At 47.7% G+C, this 19,080-nt stretch overlaps 2 protein-coding genes and 1 long non-coding RNA gene across 3 annotated transcripts; 1 reads left to right on the forward strand and 2 right to left on the reverse strand.

Annotated features, from left to right (window-relative positions):
* Nucleotides 1–193: 193 nt before the first annotated feature.
* SIRT3 (sirtuin 3) lies at nucleotides 194–4,931 on the reverse strand. The gene is given in 9 exon segments (XM_085223943.1): nucleotides 194–871; nucleotides 1,721–1,908; nucleotides 1,911–1,929; nucleotides 2,338–2,499; nucleotides 2,625–2,725; nucleotides 2,878–3,110; nucleotides 3,260–3,454; nucleotides 4,378–4,453; nucleotides 4,721–4,931. Coding segments are annotated over 9 exon segments (1,206 nt in total). The 3' UTR covers nucleotides 194–850.
* Nucleotides 4,891–15,352, forward strand: PSMD13 (proteasome 26S subunit, non-ATPase 13). Its single transcript, XM_085223944.1, has 13 exons — nucleotides 4,891–5,024; nucleotides 6,031–6,109; nucleotides 7,043–7,077; nucleotides 7,156–7,211; nucleotides 7,568–7,611; nucleotides 7,851–7,937; nucleotides 8,514–8,685; nucleotides 9,176–9,255; nucleotides 9,340–9,465; nucleotides 10,024–10,086; nucleotides 12,805–12,885; nucleotides 13,886–14,002; nucleotides 14,536–15,352. The coding sequence occupies exons 1-13, from the start codon at nucleotides 4,930–4,932 to the stop codon at nucleotides 14,629–14,631; spliced, it is 1,131 nt and encodes a 376-aa protein (XP_085080070.1). The 5' UTR covers nucleotides 4,891–4,929; the 3' UTR covers nucleotides 14,632–15,352.
* Nucleotides 14,722–17,842, reverse strand: LOC116216646 (uncharacterized). Its single transcript, XR_004159806.2, has 3 exons — nucleotides 17,657–17,842; nucleotides 16,434–16,644; nucleotides 14,722–16,141 (listed from the first exon to the last, which is right to left on the reverse strand). It is a non-coding gene; the product is annotated as an uncharacterized LOC116216646 (long non-coding RNA).
* Between the last annotated feature and the right edge of the window lie 1,238 nt (nucleotides 17,843–19,080).

Raw genomic sequence — 19,080 nt, forward strand, 5'->3', positions numbered from 1 at the left:
GTGTAATTATACAGGCAGCCATTAGAGCTTTTGGAGGCTGTAGCTTTGACTTGGAAGCTGCTTTGTAGAGCAGAGAGTGCTCAGTGTCGTGTTAATAAGACACCTATGTACTGTGTGTGGGGATAGTATGTACTCAAACATAAGGGACTGTGTGAAACTTACAGAAAAGAACTCTCTGCTGGCATCAGCAAAATAGTTATAACTCTTTATTATTAATAATCACCCCTACACTGAAAATTTCCAGCAGTTGAGCTGGCCTTTCTGAACAGGAACAGGCCAGGCACATTAAGAGCAATCATCTCCTGATCAGCAGGTTTCATCCAAAGACTAAACATTATCAGTCTGCAGCAGCTGGCAGTTCATGACTAAAAAGTATCTGTGGAGGAGCTGTGCACTAGCACATCTCATCTGACATGCTGGTAAAACTCGTGGCTGGACATTGTCAAATAGTGCTTTGACAGAGCCACGCAGAGTGAAGTATCTGCTACTGGGTGCTGAAATGAGGTAAGGTGAGGAGGAACAACCTTCAGTGGCTACATCAACTGTTTTGAAGTCTCAGATAGAAAAGCCTTCACGTGTGGAAACCGCAGCTTGGCAGTGGGGCTGTGCTCCTTTTGGCTTCCTTCCTTCATGGGTTATGGAGTCTCACTGCTTCCAGGCTGGCTGGAATGAGCCATGAGCATCCTCCTTTTCCCAAAGTGCCAGTCCTATGTCGATTTGCTGCTGCAGACCTGGATGGACTCTTCCACAGCTCCCTGCCATTGCCTCTTTCTTTGTTCATGCTGGGCATGACAACATCTCCTCCTCTTCAGGATGAACACTGCTTTCCAGCAGCAGGGAGCCAGCTGTCCTATTTGTCTTTTGCATCCAGCTAAAAATAAAGACCACAGTGTTTGCTTGGGTCTTTCAAACCTCCCACCCCCCCACTAGCTCAGTCAGTGATGCTGCTAGCACCAAAATCCCAGAGCAAGGAGGTTTTTTCATGCTTTGCAGCACTTGCACTAGCTTTGTCCATCCATCCGTGGTTTAGAACAGCACAAGCATTAAATGAAACCAAAGCAATTAGATGAATGTACTGAAAGAGCAAAACTCCACTAAGATGATGCTTGGCTCCCTGTTTAGTTGAGCAGTTACTCACATTAATGCAGCAGGTAGCATTAGCAGCATCTCAGGATCACAGACAGGGCAAAACACTATAAAAACCAAGTCCTTTACTGCCTTACAAGATTGAACTGGATTAAGATAACTTTTTTTTTTTTTTTGTCTGTGACTCCAGGCTACTGTCCTTAAATCTATATGGTGTATTCCACTTGGGAATAAATAAATAAGCAGCTTTTCAGTAATCAAGCATGTCACTGCTTGACGATGCCTTAAAGCACTCACAATCAACCCTGAGCTTGGCATTTTCCACATTTTTCCTGTTTCCCCTGAGACTGGCAGCTCTGTCCTCCCCTTCTGCCCCACTGAAACATTTAGCAACACAGCAGTCTGCTCTGTGGCACTGTGCCTGCCCTCATTGCAAAATACCACTGCTGTTTGCTTTTTTAACCTTCCTGTACTTTTCCCTGGTTCTTTTCTCTGAATGCTGACTGTGAGTGTGGCAATGCCTGTGGTGCAAGTCTCTAATCTCAGCAAGCACTGCCTGTGTTCCCCCCAAGATAACTCAAGCACCAGGAATGGAGGCCAAAAGAAGGAGATGGGGCACCAGGCTCCTTCCCACCTTTTCTTTTTCTTTCTGAATTAGTGTTTGCATCTCTTCGTTCCAGTCCAGCAATTCCACAAGCTTCTTGACCCCAGTGACCACATCCTCCAGCTGGGCTATGTCATTGTAACGTTGCTGCCCGGCAAACGGTCCTACAAGATCTCGGTTGATGAGGACCCGGGGAACGGAGTTGCGAACAGCTCCGCCAGGCTGGCAAAGGGCTCCACCTAGAGGGAGGCAAGCCCACGGATCAGAGAGTGAGGTGGTCACCCCACTGCAGGGACCAATTCATTGTGTGCTACATTTCAGAGATTTCAGACTGCTGGGTTTGTGCTTAACAAGTTCTCCCACCATGGGCTAAGCTACCCCAGCTTTGAACTGGTTATGGAGTTGCCAGTTATCCCATGGCCTTTGCTCAGGTTGCTGCAAAAATTACTTCTTCCACTCCAGGTGCCCACCTTCACCAGGAGCACTCAAAGTTTTCATACAGCCTCTGAGTGCATACACCCTGTTTCCCGCTACCTCCAATTTTACCTAGATAACCCAGTTCCTTGCCTTCTGTAACCCCTCTCTCTCCTCCAGAGCCCCTCAGGCCCTTTTTGCCTTGTGAACAGGGACATCCCCTAGTCCCAGACCTCCAGGGACGTTCCGATGACAAAAAGCAGGTCTGCCATGGGGAAGTCTGTCAAGTGCAGGAAGAAGCGCTGCGGGAGCTCCTCACCAAAGAACACGATGTCAGGCTTGACGATTCCAGTGCAGACGCGACAGTGAGGGACCTTGTCTGCCATAACGTCCCCCTGAAGTAAAAGTACCCAATGCCAGTTGATATGGGGCAGCACATATATACACAAGCAGGGTCACAACCATGTTGGACCCTCACAGTAACATTACTTCGTGTCAGTGCCCAGCTGCAGTTACTCACCCTGAAGTCCTCTCCTGGGAATTTCCTCCGACAGACTGTGCACGTGGCAGTAGCAAAGGTGCCGTGGGCTTCCACCAGTCTATCAGGAGGGATCCCAGCAACTGGAACACAGCAGGTGGGAGAGGATCAGCTTAGCATGAGGTGACTAAACCAGAAACTCCATCTTCAACAGGCATTTCCCCAGTTCTCCTGTTCTGTTTCTCATCCTCATCTTTTTCTGGTACCGTACTGCTGAGAGCTGGAGAAAACTCACCTCGCTCTAGCCCATCAATATTCTGAGTATAGACACGCAGAAGGAGCCCTTTGTCATGCAGGAGTCTCAGGAAATAGTGGGCGTAGTTGGGTCTATAATTGCCAGGATAGAGCTCCTTGGCCAAAGTGAAAAATGGCTTGGGGTTGATGAAGAAGTAGGCCAATTCAAAGATGGCTTCGGGATAAGGGATGCTGTACTGCTCAAGGTTACTGTAGAGGCCACTCCCTGGGGACCTGCAGAGAGGAAAGGAAGGCAGGCAGTCAGAACACGGGGGAAAGCCACCCACATGCCAGTACACAAAAGAGCCAGGTCCTTGGCCTACGTTGAAGAACCTGTTAGTCCCAATACTAAACAAGGGTAAATAAAACAGTGAAGGCACTACCTGAAGTCTGGGATCCCACTGGGGGTGCTAATCCCAGCACCGGCCATCACCACTACTCGACGACACTCCTTCTTCCGAATGAGCTCTGCCACATCCTGCAGGGTGAGCTTCTGCTTCCCACTGTCACCTCCCCAGCTGCCCAGTCCCAAAACAGCTCTGGCAGCAGTCAGAGAGAAGGGCCTGGTCCCTTGTACGCTGTTTGGAACAGAGGGAAAGCACAGTAGGTCATGTGGTGAGAGAGCTGCTCGGTGGAGTAGGGGGAGAACCACACCAAGAATGCTGCAGAATGCTCTTCAATCTGCAAGACTGTACTAGTACATAATCAATGAGGACAAAGCTTAAGCATTAGTCTACTCCAGAAAAAGATGCTTTGCATGGCACTGATTTTAGAAGATCTTAAAAATACCAGATCAATGCTAAAACACACCAAATTTCCTTATAAGAAGGCTATTTTTTTTTCTGCAGGGACTAGACACAGGACTGTGGGAACTGTGCTTATGGACTCAGGTCTTACAAATTATTTACAATACTGTTTTCAATGCTCCGGGTTTCAGGAAGCTTCTAACAGAGTGCTGTGGCCAGTCTGGAACAGCACTGCCTGGGTTAGAACAGACATTTCATCAGTTCTCTACTTCCCCCTGAAAGAGTCTGCCTTGGGAGAGCTCCATGAACAGCTGGAAAGTCAAGGGAACTGCAGGTCAGCAGTGTGTACAGATGGGGCTGAGAACACCCATTATCATCTAAGGAACACTTTCTCCACAGACAATGAGTGCTTGCTGCAGCAGGATATTAAAAGCAGTCCAGGCAAGGCGTGGGAATGTGAAGAGCCAAGAGCTGCTGGATCCTGGCAATCTGCAAACAGCAATTACTGTGTCCTAACGCTGTGATCAGTGTGGCTGACACTGACACCACAAGGATATGGTTCTGCCGTGCCAGGTCAGATCCCCACAGAGCTAAATTCACAATCTGGCAAACGTTAACATTTCTCTGTGCTTTGTTTCTGAGCTCCCAGCTGCAATCCCCAGCTCAGGCTCAAAGACACGCAGGCCCACGTGCCTGTTCAGACAGGAGAGGTGAAGCTCCCCGCACCAGTGCTGCACGAAACCATCCAGCCCTACCTGCATGCCCCACAGTCAGTCCTGCACCGAGGGCGGAACCAAGCCAGGCCACCACGCTCCCACAGGCTCCTCCACGCTGCAAGAAAACACAGTCAGCGAACGGAGAGGCAAGGGAGAAACGGAGGCAGCAAAATGCGAGGAGGGGGCTCCCCTCGGCCTGCCCCAAACCCCACTTTCTCCCCTCAGCTCCCTCTCAGAGCCCAGCACCTTACCTCAGGCTCCCCTCGGGGCCTGCTCCCTTACCCCAGCTCCTTCCCATACCCTCATGCCCTGTCCCTTCCACACAGGCTGCCCCAGCACCCATCAGGGCCCACCCCCTCCCCTCAGCCCCACACCCCCTCACCCGCCACGAGCGCCGCTCCGCGCCGAACCCCCCGCTCCATGGCCCCGTTGCCATGGTTACGGGAGGGGGGAGGGAAGGGGGCGGGGGGGACGGGCAACGCGAGGCCTTGCGATGCCCAGCGTGCCCCGCGCCGCGCCGGAAGTGAGTGTGCATTTCCGGTGAGGGCGGCCCGGGGCTCGGCGTCGCTGCCTGCTGCGGTCGCCGCCGCCATGAAGGACGTGCCGGGCTTCCTGCAGCAGAGCCAGAGCGCGGGGCCGGGGCAGGCCGCCGTGTGGCACCGCCTGGAGGAGCTCTACAATAAGAAGTGAGAGCCGGGGGGGGCTCCGCGGGATCGCCCCGAGGTGGCTGCCGGGGTCCTCCTCGGGGTGCTGGGCTCCGGACGGGGCTGGGGGGAGCGGGGGCGGCGGCTCGGTCAGCGCTGCGGTAAGGCGCGGGGGATGGCGGAGGGTGCTTTCCGTGTTCCCCCCGGTGCTGCGGTCGTTCGGCCGGGGAGTCCCGGTTCGGTGTTGTGGGGTCACCGCTGTGTCTCGTTCCTGAACGGCGGGGCTGGTGTCAGTGTGAGCTGGCGGGATGCTCTGCTTGTGCGTGGCCCCGGGTGTTGCGCCGGGGGTAGTGACTGAAAGCTGCACGTGGGGAAAAGTGTCTGGGGGTTAACTGACAGCGGCTGCTGAACGTGAGCAGGCAGCGTGCCCAGGTGGCCGAGAAGGCCAGCGGCTTCCTACCTTGTGTCTGTAGTAGCCTGGCCAGCGGGAGTAGGAGCTGATCGTCCCCTTGTACTCAGTTCTCTTGTGGCCACACCTTGAGTGCTGTGCTCAGTGTTTGGTCCCCCACTACCAGAAGGACATGGAGGCCCTGGAGTGTGTCCAAAGAAGGGCAATGGGGCTGTGAGGGGTTTGGAACACATGCCTTATGGGGAGCGGCTGGGGGAACTGGGATGGTTCAATCTGGAGCAGAGAAGGCTTGGGGGAAACCTTATCACTCCTAACAACTGCCTGATAGGAGGTTGTGGTGAGGTGGGAATTGGCCTCTTCTCCCAGGTAACAGTGATAGGACTAGAGGTGACAGCCTCAAGTTGCTGATCAGGAGGAGGATCAGGTTGGACATTAGGAAACATTTCTTCTTGGAAGGAGTGGTGATGCAGTGACACAGGCTGCCTGGGGAGGTGGTGCGGTCACAGTCTCTGGGGATGTTTGAGAACTACAGAGATGTGGCACTGGGGGACGTGGCCATTAGGTGTGATGGGGATGGACTGGACTTGATCTCAGAGGTCTTTTCCAATCTTCACAGTTCTGTGATTCTGTGTTTTGAAGGCTCTGGCACCAGCTGACGCTGCAAGTTTTGGACTTTGTGCAGGACCCTTGCTTTGCCCAAGGAGATGGACTCATCAAGGTGAGGTGCTCAGCTATCCCTGAGCCTTTGTTCTCCTTTCTGTGACAAAGATGAGTGATAGTATTTTCCTGCTAACAAAACTAAGTGCTCTGTGACTTATCTCAGGAGAAATACTGAACTAGAGAAACTTATTCTGGGAGGAGTTTGTGAAGCAGGTGTGAGTGTGTGTGGGATTTGGGTAGCTTTTTTGGAAGTGTGCAAAGATTAAACGTGCTGTGTAGCGAGCCTCAAATTAATGTTATTGTGATTTTTGTCCACTCCAGATTTTGGACAGGGGGTGTAGTGGTTGTAGTGGCTTTTTTTTTTCCCCTTTTGTAATAGGGTGGTTTACTGTTGCAAATACAGGATAGTCTGGCTGCAGTGTATATATAGTAGTTACAGAGCATTGTTACAGTAGTTCACCTGTGCTTTGTCAAGTTCTTCCTTTATGAAGATAGGGGCTTACTCATATCCTCTGTGTGTTACAAGTAAGCGTTCCTTCTTTCCTCACTTTCCTTTTCCTTTGTGTCTCTTTTAAAATTCAGTTTCCCATGAGGTAATTGCTTCCTTGATGAAGGGCCACTAGTTTCTAATGTGTGTAAAGGAGTTGGATAACGTGTGCAGGGAGTTTTGAAATGTTCAGGCCTGTGCTATGTGTGCATTGGTAGTAGAAGGCAAGCACCAAGCTGGTCTGCAGAGAGGCATTGTGTTTCAGTATCTGCTAGCTCATAAAGTTCATGAAACGCCCCTTGCAGGTGGGAGGATACTGAATGGATAGAATTATCCCAAAAAAGCAATTTTTGGATCCTGTATTTTGTGTGACATAGCTCTTTTCCTGTATTGGATGCTCCCTACTTTATTGGAAAAATGAATGGGAATACAATGAAGAAGTGAATGTCGTGGATAAAGCAAAACATCTGTTTTCCCTGACTGTTCATATCTTTGTACCCACAGCTTTATGAGAACTTCATCAGCGAGTTTGAACACAGGTGAGTTTATTTGTCTGGAAGTTTTTAGATAACCTACTGCTGACAAGTACTGCTCTGACGATGGGTTCTTCATTCTAGGGTGAATCCCCTGTCCCTTGTAGAGATCATTCTTCATGTAGTCAGGCAGATGACAGGTAAGTGACCTTACTCATTGCTTACAGCGTTTTTAAGGAGTGATGCCCATGAAACTAGGTAGTGGTAACAGCTAAAACTTCAGTGCTGAGCTGTTGTCTTCCTTGCGTATGGAAAAAGGAAAGCACCAACACAAAGAGTTTGAGTAATTAGTGCCGTGTAAGAGCATCAGTACTGTTGCTCAGCTGAGAAATCAGCTAACGTGCAGAAAGCCTGGCCTACAGGTAGTAGCATACTGTCCAAACCTTTAGAAGTTTGGACAGTATGCTATAGGAAAGAATTCTTGAATTTAGGTAAAGCATTTACTCCTAGGTTATTTTAGTGGAATTTCTCAGTTTTTTTGTTGTTGTTGTTGCAGATCCCACTGTGGCCCTTACATTTCTGGAAAAGACTCGAGAAAAGGTATTCTTGAGATCACCCTTCCTAGTTGTTCACCTATGTGAGTGGTAACATGTATTTCATATGCAAAACAGCTGGAAAGACATGTCTATATGTTGAGAGCTATAGTGGAGAATCCTTAGAGTGAACGCCTGTGTTTCAGTGCTAGAGCTTGTTAACAAATGAAGTATAACTGGGTTTAGGTTTCAAGAGCCTGCCTGACTGGAATGGAAACACTCAAGTATGGGTTTCTGTAACTACAGGTAAAAAGCAGTGATGAAGCTGTCATTTTGTGTAAAACGGCCATTGGGGCACTGAAGCTGAACATTGGAGACCTGCAGGTGACAAAGGTGAGGTGGTAACTAGAGTTGTACAAGTACTCAAATAGTTTGGAGCTCAGTGATGCAGTTCAGTAGTGGGTGTGTCTGTGCTTCAGTTGTGAATGAGATGATCATAGACATGCAACTCCTAGGACTTCCAGGAAGACCTGCAGTTCTGCTTTCTGTCTCGTAAGCCATAAAAATGTAGGTGTAGTGCTTGTAGCCAATGAATTTTCAGCAAGATTCTGAGAACCATTTTTTAAAGTTTAGGATTTTCCATGCAGTTCTGCTTGAGCCTTTTGCAAGTTCAAATATTTTAAAGGATCATGGTATTAAGTATCTATTAAGTATATATAGATGGAGTTTGGGGTGTTTTTTTTGTGTGTGGTGTTGGTTTTTTTGCTTTTTTCTTTAGAGGAAAAATGCCATTACTTTATTGTTAATACTGTGGTAGCGGCTTTGGCTGTGGTCTCATCTGTTCTTACTACTGAATGGATGTTACCTGCAGAACAGATATGATAACCTTTAACTGTAAACTGGAAGGATAGGGAGTGGATGTATATGAAGCGTACCCTTCTGTAACAGACGAGTTTTCTACTCTGCTAGGAAACCATTGAGGAGGTTGAGGAGATGCTGAACAATCTCCCTGGGGTGACTTCAGTTCATAGCCGCTTCTATGATCTCTCCAGCAAGTACTACCAGACGATTGGGAACCACGCCTCCTACTATAAGGATGCTCTGCGGTTTCTGGGATGCATTGATGTTAAAGATCTGCCAGGTAACTCTTCCTTTGCTTAGCAAAGAGAACCTCAACTTTATTCTCTGTTCTATCACTTCAGGCTAAATAAATGCACTGGTTTTCTCAGCTTTGTTTTGAGTGTATTGTTGGCTTAGGACTTCCCTAGAAAGAAGACAGGGAGGAGTGGACGGTTGGGAAACACATGAAGAATGAGTAGGATTCTGCTCCTAATGCACTGAGGTGATGAGGCAGGGGATAGTGCTGCTGGCAAGAGGGATAGTTTGTTCTAGTTCCCAAAATCTTCAGTGTAGGTTCAAAAAACAGCCTCTCTTTTTTCTTTTACACTCTTGTGCTTGTTATAAGTTTCTGAATTTCAGTCATGGGAAAGGATAAGGAGAAGAGCTGGAGATGAAGTAATACAGACAGAGAAGAAAGTGAGGGAGCGGCTAATGGGACTTAAGCTGCTGCTCTATGCAAATGTTTATTGACACTTTGGTGTTGTTTGTATGTTTTTTTTTTCTTTCTACAGTATCAGAGCAGCAGGAGAGAGCCTTTACCCTGGGGCTGGCAGGGCTCTTGGGAGAAGGTGTTTATAACTTTGGAGAGTTGGTAAGGGATGCTACTTTTCTTTCAGCTGTTGAGTACTAGGAGTTGATTTTATCCTTTTAACAATGTTTTGCATATGTCCTACAGCTCATGCACCCTGTTCTGGAGTCCCTGAGAAGCACTGATCGGCAGTGGCTGATTGATACGCTTTATGCCTTCAACAGTGGTAATGTAGAGACATTTCAGGCTTTGAAGTCAGCATGGGGTCAGCAGGTGAGTGAGCTGATACACTGCTTGATGCCTAGGCTTGATATTTACAGAGGTCACCTAGGAGATTCCAGGTTCTTTAACTTTAGATTTCCTGACTATTTGGGTATAATTTTAATCACAGAACTGCACCTTTCATCTTGGTTGGTTTTGTCAGAAAATACAGGGACTGCAAAGTTAAAGAAAGTAATCATGGTGAGAGGGCACTTGGACAGCATCTGCCTCTTTGCTCCCTTGTTCTCTCCTAGGTGACTGCAGACACCTAACTTCTGTAGTATTATGGACATGACAGTAGTTTGCATATTGACTTGTCTGCTTATACAAGGCTGTGGCTTTTATTAAGAGTCTGCCTACCTTGTGGGGCAGTGTGTTTAACTCAGTTCTCGGACTTGCTTTATGGAACCATTGCCAAGCAGTGGGTGGCTTGTAGTGGCCTCAGTTTCGTACAAGAGGATTTATGAGGCACCATAAATGGGTCTCTTCGGCTTACTCCTGTGTATAGCATGCTTTGCCAGCAGGGAAGAATAAGTAATAATGGACTTGTTGTGTTTTACCCTCTCACAGCCAGATCTGGCCGCAAATGAAGCGCTTCTGCTGCAGAAGATTCAACTGTTATGTCTTATGGAGGTGAGCTGCTGAACTGAGAACTGTCATGTGGGAAATGTGGGGAATGGAAAGGTGCTGCTCTGACTTCTTTTTGATGGGGTTAGCATCAAAGTCAAGTGCTGCATTCTCTGCTGAGCAGATTCATTTGTATGATTCTGAGAAACTCTGGAGTGTAACTAGCTGGTTGACAGCAAGTTTTGCCTCTAGGTGGTGCCAAGAAGCAAATATTGTGCTTGTTTGTGGTTTCAAGGATTCAAAGGTTTCTCTTTCAGTCAGGGGATGGAGGTGGAGAAGTAAGGAGCAAGCTTTGTATCTAAGGGTAGTATCTGAAATAACTCTTCAGATATGTTCTGGTGTAAGAAAATGTGGTTAAAGTCTTAACCAATTTACGTCCTTTCCCTGGGAGGTAACTCAGTGTTGAAAACATTTTTCTCTGTCACTTGAAAACTTTGGTTTTATTGTTACCAAATAGTGTTTATGTGTAAACCTTGACTCTCAATCTGTTTTCAGTGTTGCATTATCTAAATCATAATGTGTGTTTATACATCTATGTGCACACATTCTGTGTGTGTGTTTTCCACTTCTAGTGTTCTACTGGGAACTGCTTTTACCACCATAGGCATTGTCTTGTGTCAGGGGTTCAACGTGGTCTGACCTGCTTTATTTGGAGATTGTGGTGTTGGTGGGGAAATCTGCTCAGAGCAACGAGGTTTGTGGAGGAGTGAGGAATGCTACTCTTTTCTGCCAGCAGAAATAGAGTTTTCTTTGAAATATTTTGATTAAATATGAAAAAAGGAGTTGGTGCTGCAGGTTGAGATCTCAGCGGGGCAGTGCAATGAAAAGCTGTGTGTGCTGTAGAGGGGGGAAAAAAACAAACAACATAAGAACAACTATCAATCTATCAATATCAAATATATCAATGGTAATAGAAGAACCAAGGAGAATTTCCATCCTTTACTTGATGCAGCAGGGAATGTGACCACTGAGGGTAAGGAGAAAGCTGAGGTCCTCAACACCTTCTTTACATCTGCCTTTGAGAGGCAGATCAGTTATCCTCAGGGCACTTTATGCCTTGATCTGGAAGTCTGGGATGCTACGCAGAATACACCCCCAGCAATTCAGGTGGAGACAGTCAGAGAGCTCCTCCTCCATATGGACTGTCACAAGTCCATGGGACCAGATGGGCTCCACCCTTGGGTGCTGAGGGAGCTGGCAGGGGTGATTGCCGAGCTGCTCTTAGCTGTCTGTCAGCACTCCTGGTTATCTGGAGAGATCCCAGAGGATTGGAGGCTTGCTGATGTGACTCCTCTCTACAAGAAGGGCTGTAAGGAGGATTTGGTGAACTACAGGCCTGTCAGCCTGACCTCGGTACTAAGGAAAGTTATGGAGCAAATCATCTTGGGTGAGATCACACGGCATGTGTGTGGCATCCAGGGGATCAGGCCCAGCCAACACAGGTTCATGAAAGGCAGGTCGTGCTTGACCAACCTCATCTCCTTCTACAACTGGGTGACCAAACTGGTGGACGAGGCAAAGGCAAAGTTGATGTAGTTTACCTAAACTTCAGCAAAGCCTTTGACGTGATCTCTCACAGTATTCTCCCAGGGAAACTGGCTGCCCATGGCCTGGACAGATACACCCTTTGTTGGGTAAGGAACTGGCTAGAGGACTGTGCCCAACAGGTAGTAGTTTAAGGAGTTAAGTCCAGCTGGTGACCTGTTAAAAGTGGTGTCCTCTAGGGGTCAGTAATGGGGCACATCTTGTTTAGTATCTTTATTGATGACCTAGATGAGGGGATTGAGTGTACCTTCAGTAAGTTTGCAGATGACACCAAGTTGGGAAGTGGTGTCAATCTACCTGAGGATAGGGAGGCCCTCCAGAGGGATCTAGATAAGCTGGATCGCTGGGCTGAGGTGAATGAGATGAGGTTCAACAAGGCCAAGTGCTGGGACCTGCACTTTGGCCTCAATAATCCCATGCGGCACCATGGGCTTGGGGATGAGTGGCTGGATGACTGTGAAGAGGAAAGGGACCTGGGGGTGTTGATGCTTGACTGAATGTGAGCTGACAGTGTGCCCAGGTGGCCATGAGGGCCAATGGCATCCTGGCCTGCATTAGAAATAGTGTGGCCAGCAGGAGCAGGGAGGTGATCATCCCCCTGTACTCAGCTATGGTGAGGCTGCCCCTTGAGTATCGTGTTCAGTTTTGGGCCCCTCCCTACAAGAAAGACATTCAGGCCCTGGAGTGTGTCCAGAGAAGGGCAACGAAACTGGTGAGGGGTCTGGAGCACAGACCTTATGAGGGCTGAGGGAGCTGGGATTGTTTCATCTGGAGAAGAGGAGGCTCAGGACAGACCTCACTGCACTCTACAACTTCCTGAAGGGAGGTTGTGATGAGGAGGGGTTTGGCCTCTTGTCCCAGGCAACAAACAGGACCTGGGGAAATGGCCACAAGTTGTACCAGAGGAGGTTGAGATTAGACATAAGGAAAATGTTTTTCTCTCAGTGAGTGGTCAGGCACTGGAATGGCTGCCCAGGGAGGTGGTGGAGTCGCCGTCCCTGGCAGTGTTCAAGGGGTGTCTGGATGAGGAGCTGTGAGATCTGGTTTAGTGCTTTGTGGTAGCAGTGGTAATGGGAGGTTGGTTGGACTAGATGATCTTGTAGGTCCTTTCCAACCTTGTGATTCTATGATTCTGTGAACTGTGGGGCCTTATTTTTTGTTTTCTTTTCTTGAACTCAGATGACTTTCACCCGCCCAGCCAATCACAGACAGCTCACTTTTGAGGAGATTGCTAAGAGTGCCAAAGTCACTGTGAATGAGGTGAGTTCATGTTTTGATGCTGAAGTTTTCAAGTTCTAAAACCTTCTGAACTGGATCCACTCCCTCAGGTGATCTCTAAGTGTGAATCTTCTCCCCTGTTCTTGTGTGTTTGGAGAACTCTGTTAGAAGAAATTGCTCCTGCCTGTTACTAAGTGGATCTGGAAGATTCTTAGGTATCTGTTCCAACCTGTTTTTGCAAGCAGGCCTTTCATTTATATTATCCAGGACTCTGTCAAGCTGTGTTACTGTTTCCAGCAGGGAGAGATTTTTGTCTTGTCACTGGTGTTTAATTTTTCTCACTGTGAAGAATTTATTGTTTATCCAGCTAGAATTCTCTCTGAAACAACTTCTGCCTCTTGTTTCCCCTCTTTTCACTGCATCCATGTGAGAATAGCACCTCTGTATTCTCTGTTGCTGCCCTTTTATATGTTAAAAGGCTATGATGAGGCTTCCCCTGGCCTTCTTTCATCTAGGCTCAGGACTTCATGCTTCTTGTCACTGAGCTAAGAACTGTGTAGTATGATCTATAGAGATCTGTCTTTCTAGTGGCTCTTATTTCCAGCATCTTTGCCTTTCCTACCATTTTGGTGTCATCTGCAAATTTGCAATCCTACTAGTGTTAAAGAGAACTTATTAGTATTAGACCCAGTGAGAATATCATGAGAAACTCGATAATCAGCTGCCTGCTCAACTCTGAGACATTAACCCTGCCTTTGAACTTGCAGGAAGAACCTGCTAAAACTCTCATCTTGTGGTTTCTCTGTATGCTCTAACTAGGTCGTTCAGCAAGGATGTGGTAAAAGTTCTTGTTGAATATTTTGTGAAAAGAAAGATGTGGCTCCTCACCCACTCTACAAATTATTTTATTTAAAGCAGGATGGGTATGAGAGATGCTGCAGGCCTTGATCTTGACCCATTTAAAGGTTTTGTACATCTCTGGGAAAATGAGTGATCCCCTGTTTTCTTGATAATTTTTTCCTTTTTTTTTTTTTTTTTTAAGGTGGAACTGCTGGTGATGAAGGCTCTCTCAGTAGGCTTGGTAAAGGGCAGTATTGATGAAGTGGATAAGAGGGTGCACATGACGTGGGTGCAGCCACGTGTGTTGGATTTACAACAGGTAATGACCAGCTGGAATACTGTGGCAGTATTGATGTATTTTCTTGTGCCTTAGTTGACCTCGAAGCTGAAATAAGAACTGCTAAAGGTCACTGAGAATGGATTTTTATTGCTCCTTGAAGGTGTGCAGGGAACTCTGAGTATATCAGCTTTTCTTCCATTATTTACATTGCCTTTAACTGTTTCCTTGCATATATGGTGCATCTGTATGTCTTTTCCAGTAACTGCTTATAGATCTGTGAGGAGATAGACTGATAGAAACACTTTCCTTTGAAAAACCACCCGAACCACCAGAAAACTTCAGTGAGGTCACTGTTTTCCAGGATGTGGCTCCTTCAAACAGAAATGCGTAGAAGAATTGAGCTGCAGCTGGTGATCTTGTCTTGGGAAGAGAGTAGTTCAGGGTGATAGACAGAAGGTGCTGAGTTTCTCAAGTTCCCCTTCATAACAAATGTTTTGAGAAGTTGGAGATCTGAAGTATTTTGCCGTTTGTAGGGATTGGAGCAGTCAAGTTACTGTGGGTTTGTCTTCCAGATCAAAGGAATGAAAGATCGCCTGGAGTTCTGGTGCACAGATGTGAGAAGCATGGAGATGTTGGTGGAGCATCAAGCCCATGACATCCTGACATAGAGGACCTTGCACTATCCTGGGAGAGGAATTTCTACTGCTACTGATGCTAGCAGCACTCAGACCACTGACTCTGTACTGAATTATATTGAAGGGGGGTGGGTGGGCAAAGGGGAGAGCAGCTTTACGACACGTGTTCGGAGGAGTAAGTGGCCTTTTGCTGTGTAACCCTTTGGTGCTTGGAGTCAAGATTTCCCTATGCGCTAACATTAGTGGCACTGACCATGGGAGCTCCCATCCTGCTCTCGAACAAAGAGGTCAAAGGCTCCGTGGTGGCTGATTTATCAGCCCTGCTGGTCAAACTGTGGGAGGATGTGAATACTCATTGCATGTCACGGGAGTGGAGGCTATTTGCCCGCTAAGGGGGTAGCAGAAGCTCCTCTATAAAATGTGCTAGAGAGGTGCCTGACCATTGTATGTGGTATTAGTGGTGTTGGCCTTAGGAGGGCATGACCTTCCCTGGTACCCTCTCCCTCCCTGCCCTGCAGCAGCCTGAAGGCAGCTTTATCAAAATCATTTCTACTGCCCTCTTTCTCCACAGTCCCTCCTCTTCATTTGCAGTAGAGGGAGTGTTTACTCCATCAAAGGGTTTTTTCCAGGATTACCATTCAGTGGATTTGGTTTTATATACTTCTGGGGGTGGTTGTCTTTTACGAACACTTTGTGCTAAAGTGAATTGCAGCAGTATTGCTGGAATAAACTACTCTGCCTTCCCTTTTCTGTAGTTCTGTAGTGTTTCTTTTGTAGTTGGGTCTCTGGACTGATTACAAATATGCTTCCTTTAGAGTTTTGTATTTAAAAAAAATCAACAACAAAATAACCTTTTTCCCAGAGCAGTGCAGCTTAAATTAGTCTGCTGATCACCAGCAGCATATAATTCACTTAGTATGTATAACTTTAGTACGCACATACTTTATTTTCAAGTTTTTTTTCTTTCTGGGAATCTGCGATGCCTTTTTTCAAGGAAGTATCACTGCAAAGGTCTGAGGAAGGCCAGAGATGACACCGTGGTTTTGGGGTTTAGTTTGGTGATTTTTTTTTTTTTTTTTAACAACAACTTTTAAAACTTCCCATAATTTAATTGTTTTACTTTGCTGTTGCGGATGTGTTTATAAGGACAGAAGATGATTGTGCACATCAAGAATGCGAACCAAGTTTGAAAGGCGGCTGTGTTCAAGTAATCTTTTGGATGCATAGTACTTGATAATACGTGGTACAATAATTGAACAGTGGTGTAATAGCAAGATTTGTAAGAGTAATTTTAAACTGAACGGGGCCATGTTAGTGTAACTGGGTACACTAATGTTTTTGTTTTTTTTTTTTTTTTAAGTGCTGCTGCAGCCATGGGTAGTTCTTGTTTCAGTGCTAACCTGATTGCTGCTGTGATTCAGGTGCCTTATGTAGCATTTTGATTCTCTGATTATTAAATATGCTGCGTCACCAGTACAGAAATGTTGATCCTTATGATGCTTTCTCAAGGTTGCTGTCTTGACTCTGGTTTTAATGCCAGCAACTGGAAAAAGAAAGAATGGGCTGATGCTATGCTGCTGTGTTGGTGCTAAGATGTCTTGAACAAGGAAGAATTAAGCTTTGAAAACACAACAAAACCAAAATTGTCGAAACCTGCATCTGGTTGTGCCCCACCCTTCTCCCTCTAATCAGATTTGTTCCAAATTTCCTCTTGGTTCAGAGTGACTCAGTTCTGAATGCCTGCCCTTCCTTCCCTAGTCCATTGACTGTTATGTTTTGCTCTACCCTGCTAGCTCAGCTGTCAGATTGTGTGGCACCAGAAAAAGAGAACAAACCTATTTTCCTGCAATGGAGCACATGGTCCAAGAAAAACCAGCAGAGCCAGATGTTTCATGCCAACATGAGTTTTAATGAACATGCTCTGAGGGTTCTTCTCAGTTCTTCTCCTCAGTCTGCTCTGCTCCTGTAGTGCTTCACGTTGGCCAGGACCCAGGCTGCAGGTCCCAGCAGGCACGTGAACATCACAGCCATCGCAATGGCTTGCTCCTGCCAGCAGGAAAGGGAAGAGAGGGATTAGTAAGGAGACTGCACGTGTGGGATTTTCAGGATGATGGTACACTAGTACAGTGTCTAATGCAATCTGTTGCACTTCTCCTGCTCTTTCTGGGCTCAGATGAATGCCTCTTGGGGCTGTGGGAGGAAGTTTGGGTAAGCCCTGCAGCTCCCTCCAGCAGCAGCTCATGCTGGCCACTCTCTGAGTTGGATCCTATTGCTCTGTCTTTCTCAGTCACATTGGCTGGGGAATCAGAGCGACTGGTGGCTGTCAATCAGCAGTGGGACCCAGGCCTGGGCTCATAGCATTGCCGAATCAGCTGTGCTTGACTTTCAGATGACTTTGAGAAGGGAAGAGCGGCCTGCAGAGGACTCTACCATTCCTGGCACATAAAGGCAGCACTTATCCCCTTGTGCTGTCCTTTTTATTTCTTATTCACCTAAAAGAAGAGACAGGACTTGGGGAGCAGCTCTCTCTCCTGAGAGTGGCAGACCTTGAAAAGGCAGATGGGATAAACTTCCCAAACCAAGGCTGGTGGTGTGAACCATCCAGGATTTCTGACATAGATTCCTTCTTCCTACCTCCTCTCACCTAGCTCAGGAGGGTCCCTGCAGCTGCTGCTTGGGTAGGAGGGTAATCCCCGCTGCAGAAGGAAGGAGTGGTGCCAGGACCCAGCCCTGCACTATCAGCAGCTCCCCCTGCCCTTGAGGACAGCTGCTGTGGGAGTGAGTGCCCCCTGGAATTGGTGGTTGGGGGGGTAATAGGATATGGGGCTGCCCTGTACTGGTGGGGGACCACTGCCACCTTCTTCCTGGTGCTTTCAGGCTGGTCAATAGGGGTATACACTTTGGCTGTGCCACTGGAAGTTCCTTCTTACTCCCACCTCCAAACACACAAACCTTGCTTTAAATTCCCCCAAAAAACCCACATTGATCTATGACCCCAGCTATTTCCCTCTTCCCCATCCCCTTATTGTTCCTCGCAACCCCCCCACCAGCTACTTACAGCAGGAGAGACAGGGTGCTCGGGTGGCTTGGAGGTGACCCCAGCCCGGGGGACCCTCTGTGCCTGCAGCAGTGCAGCAAGCAGCCGGGAGCCCCTCTGGAAGCCCTGCATGGCGCTGACGTGCTGAATGCCTTCTTGCTGGGCTGCAGCTGCGTGCCCTGTTGCTGTCACCACTGGGCACAGGGCCCAGGGCTCTCCTGAGAGCTGCAGGGGCCTGTAAATGTCAGGGTCTTCCTAAAGGGCTCTGTTTTCATCCTTTGCCTGGAATGTCGCCTCTCTGCCTTTCTCCTCCACCTCCAGGGGAAGAAATAGGGCACCACAGAAAGGTCCCTGACTAGAGAGCAAACCTATTTTTTGGGAGGTTTTCTTTAATCCGTACAATTGAGAAATACATCCTTCAAGTGATGCAGATCTGATGCCTGAAATCACTTGTCCAAATCATCTAATCTTTCTTCTCTTGGGGTTCAATAGGTGCACAGGCTCATAATCGCACACATTGCAGGTGTTTGCATAGAATCTTGGAGGCCTTTTCCAACCCTAATAACTCTGTGCCTATCAAATCCAGCCATCAACCCATCATCACCATGCCCACTAAACCATGTCCCTAAATGGAATCATTAAGATTGCAAAAGACCTCACATGTCACCAAGACCAATCATCAATGCATCACTAGCATACCCACTAAGCCATGTCCAAGTGCCTCAATGTGGTATTGTCTGTCCTGCAAGTTGTGGACTGTCAAAGCTGCCAGCTGAAGCTTTCTGCTTGCCCTGACCCTGCAGCAGAAAGGGTTGGAAGGCTCCAGCCTGGCTCTTGCCCCCATGGTGTGCAAAGGGAAAAGTCGTGTCCTTTCCCTCTGACATGTCCCTGCTTTGCTGAATAACCCGGCTTTGTTCTCTCCTTACAAACAGCTCCATAGAACGGCTGCCAGCAGTCATAGAGCTGGGAGTGCTGCTTTGCTCTCCGTGACCCTCTTCACAGCTTCCAAAACTCCGTGGTGCAGATGGGGTTGGGGTCGGGTGCCACACCAAGGGTTTGCTTCCTGAACACCGATGGCAGCTTTGAGTCAGGTATTGGCTTCTGATGGATTTGCAGCCTGTGGAACAGCTGTACAGTATTTACTCCATCAGCACAGGATTGATAATTGTTTTGAAGCAGCAGCCCAGAGGCAGGGGGTTGCTAGGAGAGGTCCAGCATCTGGCTGCTGTGCTCTCCATGTCCCCGTTCATCCACAACCGACCTTAGATCTTTCTGCTCAGTGAGATTTGTTTGTCCCTGTGAGTGCCACGTGGGCTGTGCTTTCACTCTCCTCGTTTGATGGAGTGCAAATGCACATCTGCAGAGAAATGCTCACCTCCCTTTGCTGAAGGAGATGATAAGGGATGAGTTTCAGGCATTGCAGCCTGTCTATGCCAGTATGCAGG

The sequence above is a fragment of the Meleagris gallopavo genome, chromosome 5 (assembly GCF_905368555.1).
Source record: "Meleagris gallopavo chromosome 5, MGAL_WU_HG_1.1, whole genome shotgun sequence".
NCBI lineage: Eukaryota > Metazoa > Chordata > Aves > Galliformes > Phasianidae > Meleagris > Meleagris gallopavo.

Coding starts and splice junctions, on each gene's coding strand:
- PSMD13 (XM_085223944.1), top strand. CDS start 4,930: ATGAAGGACGTGCCGGGCTTCCTGCAGCAGAGCCAGAGCGCGGGGCCG. Junction 7,078..7,155: donor ATCAGCGAGTTTGAACACAG/GTGAGTTTATTT, acceptor TCTTCATTCTAG/GGTGAATCCCCTGTCCCTTG. Junction 7,938..8,513: donor GAGACCTGCAGGTGACAAAG/GTGAGGTGGTAA, acceptor CTACTCTGCTAG/GAAACCATTGAGGAGGTTGA.